Raw genomic sequence first — 14003 nt, 5'->3', positions numbered from 1 at the left:
GTTAGCCACGAGCGCCGTGTGTCAGGAGGAGCTTTTTTACCCACAAATAGAGCTTTCGTTTGGTGGTATTTGATCGCCTCTGCGGTTTTTATTTTTTGCGCTATAAACAAAAAAAGATCGACAATTTTGAAAAAAACTCAATATTTTTTACTTTTTGCTATAATAAATATCCCCCAAAAATATATAAAAAAACATTTTTTTTTCCTCAGTTTAGGCCGATATGTATTCTTCTACATAGTTTTGGTAAAAAAAAATCGCAATAAGTGTATATTCATTGGTTTGCGCAAAAGTTATAGCATCTACAAAATAGGGGATAGCTTTATGGCTTTTTTATTATAATTTTTTTTTACTAGTAATGGCGGCGATCTGCGATTTTTATGGGGACTGTGACATTATGGCGGACACCTCGGACAATTTTGACACATTTTTGGGACCATTGGCATTTTTACAGCAATCAGTGCTATAAAATTGCATTGATTACTGTAAAAATGTCACTGGCAGTGAATGGGTTAACCACTAGAGGGCAGTGAAGGGGTTAAGTGTGTCCTATTGTGTGTTCTAACTGAAGGGGGAGGGGACTGTTCAGGGGAGATGACAGATCGCTGTTCATACTCTGTATGAACAGACAATCTGTCTGTTCTCCCCTCAGAGAACCGGAAACTTTGTGTTTACACACACAGATCCCAGATCTCGGTGTGCCCCGAGCGATCGCGGGAGCCTGCCGGCGCACTCGCATCGGCTCCGTGGGCGAGCAGGTGGCACGCGCCCCCTAGTGGCCACTTATGTTACCGTCGTAACATGACGGCAATTCGCGCAGCCGAGCCATGTTGCCACAGTACAACTGCGGCAGCTGGTCGGCATGCGGTTAAAGGGTGCCTTGAGCCTGTCCATAATTTTAAAGGGTGCATTGAGACTGTCCATAATTTTAAAGGGTGCTTTGAGCTTGTCCATAATTTTAAAGGCTGCATTGAGACTGTCCATAATTTTAAAGGGTGTCTTGAGACTGTCAATAATTTTAAAGGCTGCCTTATCTGAACAAAGGTTGAGAAACACTGCACTAGACCCAGAAGTCTTTCAGCTGATCCTCTGTTCTTTGCCAAGCACACATATCTCTATCTCTATTTTCTTATATGTACAGTTATGTTATAAAATGAAGAAATAAACCATTGTGGCAGAATAACATTTTACTAATAGACAGATGAGGCAAGACAATGCTTTATGAGGTTAGTAGTTGTGAATACAAGTAAAAAAAAAAACATCTCAAACATGAGTCAAATGTAGCGATGATGCAGACTAACAAATAATAACCTGATAACAGTGGTGACATTTCTGCCTTCCTAAAATGCCACTTTCTACTTCATCTCATCATTGATCTCTCCTGCACCTTTTCTGCGCTAGTACAATGTGTATTATTTAGTAAATGTGGCTGGGCAAGTCGGATTTCAGTGAAGTGTCCAGAAAAACAAATGAGAATACAAGAAAACAATGACAACTTTGGCATTTTAAAAGCAATGCAGCATGTGATTTACTTTGGCTGCAGGCGGTTATAATTGGCAGCAGAATTCTTTGTGTTCCAATGTTATTATTTTGCCTTAACATTCGCTGAAAACACTGTTTTGGCTGCTTTGTTATTAAAAGTGATAGAGCAAAATAATCATCCCAGCTCTTACACAGCGGGAGTTATCGAGAATATGATAACATTATTTCACAAACTTACAGCGGAAGAATGTAGAAATGAACCCTAAGGCACTACTGATCACATTAACCTGAGTGGCAGCTTTTTCTTACAAGTACCAGAACTTTATACATGGTGTTCACTTCTTCAACTAATACATGCTGGAGAGATGGAGTGGAGGCTAGCCAAGCATGTACAGTGCCTTCCACACTTGTTCTCTTAATGGCATGTGCAATTAGGAGGGTATCATGGTTGGAAAGGTACGATGGACTTCATGGTAAGCATTTCGGAGTAACACGTAAGGAAAGCAGGATTCCAGCATGTCCACGGTTAGAAATGAAGACTCTTCAACAATCTGTAAGAAACAGAAGGATATGATCACTTAATTAGGAAAGATTAATGTATAGTGTCTTATTGGCCATGCACGGGAGTTTACTGGCCATGCGGGATTGAGAATTATACTCATGGACAAATAAAAATAACTAAGAATAAGTACTTTAAAGGAAACCTGTTACTAGTACCTAGATATTATTTTCCACCACTGCCTTAAACTTCTTTGGCATGGAGTTCACCAAAACTTCACAGGTTGCCACTGGAGTCCTCTTCCACTCCTCCAGGACGACATCATCGAGGTAGTGGATGTTAGAGACTTTGTGCTCCTCCAACCTTCTGTTTGAGGATGCCCCAAAAAATGCTCAATATGGTTTAGGTCTGAAGAAATACCTGGCCAGTCCATCACCTTTAACTTCAGTTTCTTTAGCAAGGCAGTGGTCGTCTTGGAGGTGCGTTTGGGGTCGTTGTGTTGGAATACTGCCCTGCGGCCCAGTCTCCAAAGGGAGGGTATCATGCTCTGTTTTAGTGTGTCACAGTACATTTTGACATTCATGGTTCCCTCAATGAACTGTAGCTCCCCAGTGTCGGCAGCAGTCATGCAGCCCCAGACTATGACACTCCTACCACCATGCTTGACTGTAGGCAAGACACACTTCTCACTCATCTGGTTGCCGCCACACACGCTTGACACCATCTGAGCCAAACATGTTTATCTTGGTCTAATCAGACCACAGAACATGGTTGCAGTAATCCATGTCCTTAGTCTGCTTGTCTTCAGCTAACTGTTTGCGGGCTTTCTTGTGCATCATCTTTAGAAGAGTCTTCCTTCTGGGATGACAGCCATGCAGACCAATTTGATGCAGTGTGCGGCGTATGGTCTGAGCACTCACAGGCTGACCCCCCACCCCTTCAACCTCTGCAGCAATGCTGGCAGCACTCATACATCTATTTCCCAAAGACAACCTCTGGATATGACGCTGAACACATGCACTCAAGTTCTTTGGTCGACCATGGCGAGGCCTGTTCTGAGTGAAACATGTCCTGTTAAACCGCTGTATGGTCTTGGCCACCATGATGCATCTCCAAGACGACCACTGCCTTGCTAAAGAAGCTGAGGGTAAAGGTGATGGACATGCCAAGTATGTCTCCAGACCTAAACCCTATTGAGCATCTGTGGGGCACTCTCAAATGGAAGGTGGAGGAGTGTAAGGTCTCTAACATCCACCAGCTCCATGATGTTGTCATTGAGGAGTGGAAGAGGACTCCAGTGGCAACCTGTGAAGCTCTGGTGATCTCCATGCTCAAGAGGGTTAAAGCAGTGCTGGAAAATATTGGTGGCCACACAAATATTGACACTTTGGGCCCAATTTTGACATTTTCACTTAGGGGTGTACTCATTTTTGTTGCCAGTGGTTAGACATTAACCACTTGAGCCCCGGACCATTATGCTGCCTAAGGACCAGAGGTCTTTTTCCAATTTGGCACTGCGTCGCTTTAACTGCTAATTGCGCGGTCATGCAATGCTGTACCCAAACGAAATTTGCGTCCTTTTCTTCCCACAAATAGAGCTTTCTTTTGATGGTATTTGATCACCTCTGCGGTTTTTATTTTTTGCGCTATAAACGGAAAAAGACCGAAAATTTTGAAAAAAAATGATATTTTCTACTTTTTGTTATAAAAAAAATCCAATAAACTAAATTTTAGTCATACATTTAGGCCAAAATGTATTCGGCCACATGTCTTTGGTAAAAAAAATGTCAATAAGCGTATATTTATTGGTTTACGCAAAAGTTATAGCGTCTACAAACTAGGGTACATTTTCTGTAATTTACACAGCTTTTAGTTTATGACTGCCTATGTCATTTCTTGAGGTGCTAAAATGGCAGGGCAGTACAAAACCCCCCCAAGTGACCCCATTTTGGAAAGTAGACACCCCAAGGAAATTGCTGAGAGGCATGTTGAACCCATTGAATATTTATTTTTTTTGTCCCAAGTGATTGAATAATGACAAAAAAAAAAATATTTACAAAAAGTTGTCACTAAATGATATATTGCTCACACAGGCCATGGGCCTATGTGGAATTGCACCCCAAAATACATTCAGCTGCTTCTCCTGAGTATGGGGATACCACATGTGTGGGACTTTTTGGGAGCCTAGCCGCGTACGGGGCCCCGAAAACCAATCACCACCTTCAGGATTTCTAAGGGTGTAAATTTTTGATTTTACTCCTCACTACCTATCACAGTTTCGGAGGCCATGGAATGCCCAGGTGGCACAAAACCCCCCAAAATGACCCCATTTTGGAAAGTAGACACCCCAAGCTATTTGCTGAGAGGCATATTGAGTCCATGGAATATTTTATATTTTGACACAAGTTGTGGGAAAGTGACACTTTTTTTTTTTTTTTTTTTGCATAAAGTTGTCACTAAATGATATATTGCTCACACAGGCCATGGGCATATGTGGAATTGCACCCCAAAATACATTTAGCTGCTTCTCCTGAGTATGGGGATACCACATGTGTGGGACTTTTTGGGAGCCTAGCCGCGTACGGGGCCCCAAAATCCAATCACCGCCTTCAGGATTTCTAAGGGTGAAAATTTTTGATTTCACTCTTCACTGCCTATCACAGTTTCGGAGGCCATGGAATGCCCAGGTGGCACAAAACCCCCCCAAATGACCCCATTTTGGAAAGTAGACACCCCAAGCTATTTGCTGAGAGGCATGGTGAGTATTTTGCAGCTCTCATTTGTTTTTGAAAATGAAGAAAGACAAGAAAAAACATTTTTTTTTTTCTTTTTTCAATTTTCAAAACTTTGTGACAAAAAGTGAGGTCTGCAAAATACTCACTATACCTCTCAGCAAATAGCTTGGGGTGTCTACTTTCCAAAATGGGGTCATTTGGGGGGGGTTTGTGCCACCTGGGCTTTCCATGGCCTCCGAAACTGTGATAGGCAGTGAAGAGTGAAATCAAAAATTCACGCCCTTAGAAAGCCTGAAGGCGGTGCTTGGTTTTCGGGGTCCCGTACGTGGCTAGGCTCCCAAAAAGTCTCACACATGTGGTATCCCCGTACTCAGGAGAAGCAGCAGAATGTATTTTGGGGTGTAATTTCACATATTCCCATGGCATGTTTGAGCAATATATCATTTAGTGACAACTTTGTGCAAAAAAAAAAAAAAAAAAATGTGTCTCTTTCCCGCAACTTGTGTCGCAATATAAAATATTCCATGGACTCGACATGCCTCTCAGCAAATAGCTTGGGGTGTCTACTTTCCAAAATGGGGTCATTTGGGGGGGTTTTGAACTGTCCTGGCATTTTATGCACAACATTTAGAAGCTTATGTCACACATCACCCACTCTTCTAACCACTTGAAGACAAAGCCCTTTCTGACACTTATTGTTTACATGAAAAAGTTATTTTTTTTTTGCAAAAAAATTACTTTGAACCCCCAAACATTATATATTTTTTTAAAGCAAATGCCCTACAGATTAAAATGGTGGGTGTTTCATTTTTTTTTTTCACACAGTATTTGCGCAGCGATTTTTCAAACGCATTTTTTGGGGAAAAAACACACTTTTTTAAATTTTAATGCACTAAAACACACTATATTGCCCAAATGTTTGATGAAATAAAAAAGATGATCTTAGGCCGAGTACATGGATACCAAACATGACATGCTTTAAAATTGCGCACAAACGTGCAGTGGCAACAAAATAAATACATTTTTAAAAGCCTTTAAAAGCCTTTACAGGTTACCACTTTAGATCTACAGAGGAGGTCTACTGCAAAAATTACTGCCCTCGATCTGACCTTCGCGGTGATACCTCACATGCATGGTGCAATTGCTGTTTACGTTTGACGACAGACCGCCGATTGCGTTCGCCTTAGCGCGAGAGCAGGGGGCGACAGGGGTGCTTTTTTTTTTTTTTTTTTTTTTCTTTGTTATTTTTCTGATTTTTTTATCTTATTTTTAAACTGTTCCTTTCATATTTTTTTTTTTTAATCATTTTTATTGTTATCTCGGGGAATGTAAATATCCCCTATGATAGCAATAGGTAGTGACAGGTACTCTTTTTTGAAAAAATTGGGGTCTATTAGACCCTAGATCTCTCCTCTGCCCTCAAAGCATCTGACCACACCAAGATCGGTGTGATAAAATGCTTCCCCAATTTCCCAATGGCGCTATTTACATCCGGCGAAATCTAAGTCATAAAATGCTCGTAGCTTCCGGTTTCTTAGGCCATAGAGATGTTTGGAGCCACTCTGGTCTCTGATCAGCTCTATGGTCAGCTGGCTGAATCACCGGCTGCATTCTCAGGTTCCCTGTTGAGACAGGAGAGCCAGAGAAAAACACGGAAGACGGTGGGGGGGGGGGCATTCCCTCCCACGGCTTGTAAAAGCAGTCTAGAGGCTAATTAGCCGCTAGGATTGCTTTTACATGAAAGCCGACCGCTGGCTGAAAAGAATGATACCAAGATGATACCTAAATCTGCAGGCATCATTCTGGTATAACCACTCAAAGTCGTGAATGGCGTGCCTGAAGACAAAAAAATGGTTAACAATAAAGCACAGTAAACGGTAAAGTATAAAAAATTGCATACCTGAAAAAGCAAACATGATAAAACATAATAACAATAAAACATTGCAGAATAGAATACAGTAAAAAAGAGCAGAACAATAGAGAGAGAATAGAGAGAGAGAGAACAATAAAACGACAACTATTTTTTTTTTTATTTTATATATATATTTTTTTTTTGACACTTTTTTTGTAACTAACTTTTGTAACTGTAACCGGTTCCAGGTTCGGGTCTCACAAAATGCGATGGCATCTTGGGAGACCCTGTGAAAGTGTGCCTAGTCTGTGCAATGCTGTACCCTACGCTAATACTCAACTAGTGCATGGTAGCGTTCAAAACATTCACCAATGCAAAGACCAGGATTGTCAGGACAGGAGGGACAATAATAGCGGGTGTCACGCCTATATCCGCGCTTCCTGAAGACACAACATCTTTTTTGGGGGTTCGTTGGGTAGGGGTACTCGGGAGGACATAAAGAAAATGCCTCTCATGCAGCCGACTGCATTTGGTTGGGGATGTGAATGGGGGGAAGTACGGGCGCTGCAGAAGTGGTGGGTTCCCAATTAGGATTGGCGAATGCAGCAGGAAGGGCACTATGGGCACGACGGGCCTGTGTTTGTCTTTTTGGTGGCAGTGGGACACTACTTGTGCTTGTCACCTCACCAGCTTGAACTGCACTCATGGGACTCGCCACGTCACCAAGTGTTGCTGCAGTGCTGGTTTGACTACGACCGGGGTGTACTAGGCCGCTGGTGCTTGCCAGTTCACCAAAACGCTACCAAAAAAACTGTTAGCGATCGCAGGGATCAAGGCCTGACTCTGCAAACGCTGCAGTTATGCGTTTAGTGTTTTGTAAGTGTCAGTGATCGATCGATACTGCACTTGGGTGGGCTGGGCTGGGCCGGGCGGAGGGGCAAAACGCAGGTGCTAGCAGGTATCTGGGCTGATCCCGCTAACACTGCGTTTTTGGGAACCCTAAACTGCTGGGGACGCTAGTATAGATCTGATCGGATCAGATATTGATCCGATCAGATACTATACCACTAAGGGAGGTGTACGGTGCGTGCGTGGGTGTTAGCGCTACTGGCGCTAACCTGACGCTGCCTGGTGCTTGCTTGCCAGTTCACCAAAATGCTACCAAAAAAACTGTTAGCGATCGCAGGGATCAGGCCTGACTCTGCGAACGCTGCAGTTATGCGTTTAGTGTTTTGTAAGTGACAGCGATCGATCGATACTGCACTTGGGTGGGCCGGGCGGAGGGGCAAAACGCAGGTGCTAGCGGGTATCTGGGCTGATCCCGCTAACACTGCGTTTTTGGGAACCCTAAACTGCTGGGGACGCTAGTATAGATCTGATCGGATCAGATATTGATCCGTACAGATACTATACCACTAAGGGAGGCGTATGCTGCGTGCGTGGGTGTTAGCGGTACTGGCGCTAATCTGACGCTGCCTGGGGCGACGCATATCACCGCCGGGCGATCAGGGGGCTAAACCTTTATTCGGTAATAAACGGCGGGTGCCCTGACACTATAAAAAATAAACGAACTAACCAGCGTCAACCGTAACGTTTATACAGTGATCAGTGGTGAAAGGGTTAACTAGGGGGCAATCAAGGGGTTAAAACATTTATTAGATAGTATATGGGGGTCCCTGTCACTATAAAACGCTGACGGCGAACCTAAATATTTACCTCACTAACTAGCGTCACCAGAGACACTAATACAGCGATCAGAAAAATGATCGCTTAGCAACACTGGTGACAGGGGGTGATCAAGGGGTTAAAACTTTATTAGGGGGGTTAGGGGGGTACCCTAGACCTAAAGGGGGGTAATACTAACTGTCCCAACACTGTAACTGTCACAAACTGACACTATGCAGTAATCAGAAAAAAAAAAAAAAAAAAAAAACCTGCTGGTGTCAGTTTGTGACAGGGGGGGGGGGTGATTGGGGGGGGATCGGGGGGGGGATCGGGGTGTTTTGTGTGCCTGGCATGTTCTACTGTGTGTGTAGTGTGTTGTGCACTCACATTGATGTCTTCTCCCCTCGGCGCTGGAACGGAATACCGAGCCGAGGGGAGATGACATAATTTCCTTTGCTGCTGTTTAGCATACAGCAGCAAAGGAATGTTCCCATTGTCCGGCGGCGATCGCGAGGGGGGGGCCACGAACGGATGGCCTCCCCCTCATCTCGGATCGCCGGGGAACAGAACGGGACCGCCTCGGGCACCGGGGGGGTCCGATCGGACCCCCCACCCGCGGAAGGCAAATCACGTACATGTACGTGATTTTGCCTGCCCGTGCCGCTTTGCCGACGTAAATCGGCGTTAGGCGGTCCTTAAGTGGTTAATGGCTGTGTGTTGAGTTATTTTGAGGGGACAGCAAATGTACACTGTTATACAAGCTGTACACTCACTACATTACATTGTGGCAAAGTGTAATTTCTTCAGTGTTGTCACATGAAAAGATATAATAAAATACCTACAAAAATGTGAGGGTGTACTCACTTTTGTGAGATACTGTGTGTGTGTGTGTGTGTGTGTGTGTGTGTATATATATATATATATATATATATATATATATATATATATATACACACACACACACATTGAGGCAGAACTCCAAACTGGTGAGAGGGAAAGCAAGCAATATAACCCAAACAGGTTTCTAACGCTTTGCACTGCACTGTCTGTCTAACATTGTGGACATGCTTACAGAAGGGAAGAGCACAAGGATAACCTAATAGTGCTACATTGTTGACAGCTTGGGGCAGGTCCTGGACCAGGCTGCATTGCTTAATGCTGAACTCCAGGTATGGATTTTAGCAGGGAATCACTGTAGTAGTCACTGCTACTACAGTGATCACTGCTGTCTTCCAGGTCCCATGCTAAGAAGCTGTCCTGCTGCATAGTAACCACAAGGGGTCACTCACTAGACATGAGTGCATTCATAGAACGCCTTGTTTTTTCTCAATGAACACATAGTATTCTCTGATTGGACAAGGTGGGGATCATAATATCGCTGCCCCACCTATTCACCTCATTCAATCAAAGAGCACCTTGCAATCATTGTGAAAACTGCAAGGTGTCTGTGCCAAGTGAGCGCCCCCCTGTGGTCACTATGCAGCGTAACAGTGGCTTAGCACGGGATGCAAAAGACAACAGCAATCACTGTAGTAACAGTGACTACTACGGTTATTCTATACTTCCACAGTGGTCTCACAAGTATGGCATAAGCATACTTACATTGGTCCAAGCTGGACACGGATTGGTCTTCAGAGAGCAAAGCTAGTGCGAAGGAGCCCTTATAGTGTGCGCATTGTGGTGTACAAAAGCATACATTGAATTACTGTGAATCAACAGTTCCTAAAGATAAATCAGTGCATGTCTCTTTTTTTTATACTTATTATACTTTTATACTTTTTATACTTTTATTTATACTTAACATGAATGTTACAACCCTGTTTTGTGATATCTCACTTGATTTTGATTAGCAAGATTGGTTGTGATTACTGTCTGCTGCACTAGAACATGACCAGTACCGTGATAGCTGTCAGACCACAGCAGCATCCTGCACCAATGACTGGTGTTTCATTGTCCTTTCTTAGAGCATAACTGATTCCTATAGATGAACTCAGTTTGCATAGACTTCAGCCACAGGCAATACCTCTTTTTTTAAGCATACATTTTTATTGCACGCATGCAAAAATAAATGTCTTTAAAGCTGAACCTCAGGCAAATAGCTAAATAAATAGAAGCTGTTTTACCTGCCAAATGATTTGTATTTTGGTCCATCTGATCCTGAGATTTATGTGTCATTGTCCCAAGCACAATCCTATTAAATAGGTTGCTGCAGTTTCACTTTCACTTACAGGTCCCTGCCTACCATGTGACTGGACATTGAAATTATAAACAGCACATTGATGAGCCCCTAGTTCTCTCTCACAAATGCTCCTTGCACTGCAGCAAACCTGATTGGCTCCTTGTACCTCTTCTTTCACCTCTGAGATCTGCTGTACAGAGTGTACAGTAGACTGCAAGAGGCTGATGCCAAGTCAAACTCAGGTACTTGCAGTGCTTGCATTTAAAAAAATACATTTAAATATGTATAAATTAATACAGGAGTGAATTTATTTGTGAATTTTATAACTGCTTGTAGTTCAGCTTTACGTTGGTTAATAGGTTATGAGTAGTTTAGTATTTTGCCATTTCAGGTGAACAAAAATCATGACCTATTCAAGGCAAATAATCTCACATGTGGACTTCCCATACCCTTCTATAGTTTGCTTAGAGTAGTTAGTGAGATCAAAGGGGAATTCCAGTAAAATAACATAATTAGAAACAAGGCAGATGAATGTAACACTTTGGTCCTGAACAGGCTCGTATGCAGTCTTCTTGACTTGATCCTTGGAATACAGGTTAATAGAGATGAGGTTTGGGATCGCTACTACCATGGGTTCAGGCGAATTCTATGGGTTCAAGATTTGTGGTCCTGAATTTATGTGCACATTTACATACAGAGATTTTTTTTTAAATGTGAATGCAGTACACAATCTCTAAACCAGTAATGGCGAACCTTGGCACCCCAGATATTTTGGAACTACATTTCCCATGATGCTCATCGTACTCTGCAGATTGCAGGAGCATCATGGGAAATATAGTTCCAAAACATCTGGGGTGCCAAGGTTCGCCATTACTGCCCTAAACAATGGTCAGCAAGCTTAGAAGGACTCATATGAAGGCCTTTGGATAAGCCAGTCTGCTCACTATAAAAGGGGGACACAAAGCAGCCATAGAATCAGAATAGCATTATCTGCATTAACCTAATGAGAGTCCTGGCCAGTGGCTGGATAGTTTTGCATTAGCAAGAACAGGAACAGCCTCAGCAAACTACTGGCCAATATCTACCCAGGCCTATTACTGTTTGGTGAAAAAGTATGTATCCCTGCTAAAACTACATGAATGAAGTCTTTATTTATTCCAAACTGAAATGAATTAGATCAGGTTTGCTTCTGTATGTAAACCAAGCTAATAAAGAAAAATAAATCAATTTTGCGGACAAATACTGTATGTACTGTTAGTGTATGCTGTCGCTGAGAATGTCTGTGGAAATCATACTGTTTGTAACACTTCATGCTTTAAGGCATCCTCAAAGGATGCCCCAAAGGTTTTGTTTTTTAACATTGTCTTCAAAATCACATGAAAAGTCCCCAGTACTTTTGAAAAATGTATTTTTGCAAAGATACATGCCCCCCATGACAATACCCAGCTTCCCATACTTTTTTTTTTTTTAAGTTGTATGCCTGTTAGCCCAAAAAATGTCTGAATTTCAAACAAGATTTGCCAAACCTTAGGTGGATCGAACCTGGCAAATGTACTCATCCCTACTGAGTATAAGCAAGCCCTGGTTGCAAATGTAATATTCTGTCTTTCCTAACCAATTGCTGTAACAGTTTTGAGCAAAACAAGGTGACCTTGTCCAAATTAGTATTATTTTTCCTAATGCTGTAGTGCCACTGGTGGATGGTCTGACACCTTCGGAAAGGCACAAGCCAGTTAGTGCTAGAACTGCACCAACCAAGACTTGTGAAAAATGGCACAAACTAATTTTTAAGTTCACCTTCAATCTTCTGCCATTGACTGGGTGCCATTGGGTTACATTACACTTTTTAGTACCACTTAGCATACACAGTAAGCTCTAAATCTAACTGGTAAGCAGGCATTGTAACCTATTATCTGTGTACTTTACGTTTGACTTGAATTAAAGGAGTACAGCCAAAGCTTGTTTGGCTGTATTTCTCCTGTGGATCACGGGAGTGCAGTCCATTTCTGCACTCCTGTGACCCATTTTCAGCTGACAGCGGGCCAAAGCCTCTGTCAGTTGACGTCACAGAGCCGGTCCGGGCTCTGGCAAGATCATGACCATATGGAGAGCCTGAGAGCCTGAGGCCATCGCACTTGCCCCCTCCACAGCCCAGTGATCCAGTAAGTGCGCGGGGGGGCAGTCACCAGTTCTTTGCTCAGGGAGCTCTGAGAACTGAGCGATCGAAGATGTTTGATCACTTGGTTCTCAGTAATAATAATTATACAAAAACCCTGATTCCCATACTTTTCTTTTAATGATGCCTGCAGATATAATTTTTTTAGTCAAGAACAGATGTCTAACATAGAAAACATATTGTACAGATGGAAAAGTAAACTTCTATAAGTTCAACATATGAATGGAATACTGAGTAATGAAACAATAATCATTGTTGCAAGGATGAAAATGTGCTTAATATGAAACCCCTGCTACGCATTGATGAGAAGCCACTATATTTCCCTTTGGACCATGTTTATTCCACAGTAAATGGGTAATAGGAATTATCATGTGTCTTCATAGACAGACAAATGAAACAAGGGTTGGTAAATACATGTATTGATTTAGACAGCTTTGGTCATTCTCATCCCCACTGTGATAATACAGAGCTGCTCAAAAATAGGTCCAAACTTCATTACATCTGTCACAGCGAGTGCACATCAGCTCTCAATGCAGAAAAAACACCCACACGGAATTAGCTATGTAATTGGCTTTGCTGAGCAAACCTAACCAAGCAAACAGAAAATACTTAAATTATTTAACGTTATTGGAAATTAATTATCCGTTTTATTTTGGAACACTGGGAAAAGAGAAGATTTTGTCAGATGTATAACTCAGATATAAATGCTGCTCATATGTTTGCAGTCTTCCTAGCTAACCCAGTCCGGTCTGAGAAAATAGACAAAAGCAAAGTTCTGTGTCAAATTTATGGAACTTTTTTCAGTTGTCAGCAAAAATAAACATTAAGGAAAAACTCCAGACAATACAGATTTGTATGATTGGTGTGGGGCATGGTTCAAACTTATGCTAGATATTTTACAAACTAAAGGGTTCTGTATGACAGTCTAAACAAGTTGCTGTGGGATGCACAAGCAAACAAAAAACTTCCTTTACCTTCACTGAGTGAGCCAATTCCTCCTTCATTTGTGTCTTACACACTAATCCCACATGCTGCAGCTCACAGTGGTAGGGTTTCAGCAAAAGATGCAGTGTTGTCAGACAAGAAAGTAGTGCTCAGGACAAGGCTTTTCTGGCAAGATCAACAGGTATTTGTGGAACTTTGCAGGGAGACTGTAAATGCAGATGCACTTATAATTAGGTGCTGCAGAGCATTTTTTTTTATGGAAAACCATAGTTCTACCTTAAAGTATAAGTAAACCCCCCTATCATTTTCAGCCAAGGAAGCTACCATATTTGCCTCTGCTTAATCTACAACTGCCATGATGCTACACATGTGATCAGTTATGACACCAGCCATTGGATGGTTTGACAGTTTGGTTGAGAGCACAACCAATGGGAGTGTTACATTTCCGGCACGTGCCAGAAATTAAACTGTTT

General features: G+C 42.4%; 1 protein-coding gene across 1 annotated transcript in view; it reads right to left on the bottom strand.

Moving 5' to 3' along the window:
• Nucleotides 1-1166: 1166 nt before the first annotated feature.
• NCKAP1L (NCK associated protein 1 like) overlaps nucleotides 1167-14003 on the bottom strand; it is a 382805-nt gene continuing 369968 nt past the window's right edge. The window contains exon 31 of the mRNA XM_073613639.1: nucleotides 1167-2030. Coding sequence (XP_073469740.1) covers nucleotides 1911-2030 — 120 coding nt within the window. The 3' untranslated portion in view covers nucleotides 1167-1910. The remainder of the gene's footprint in view (nucleotides 2031-14003) is intronic.

The sequence above is a fragment of the Aquarana catesbeiana genome, linkage group LG02 (assembly GCF_042186555.1).
Source record: "Aquarana catesbeiana isolate 2022-GZ linkage group LG02, ASM4218655v1, whole genome shotgun sequence".
Classification (NCBI taxonomy): Eukaryota; Metazoa; Chordata; class Amphibia; order Anura; family Ranidae; genus Aquarana; species Aquarana catesbeiana.
The sequence above is the reverse complement of the archived record's forward strand: the minus strand, read 5'-3'. Positions and strand labels throughout refer to the sequence as shown.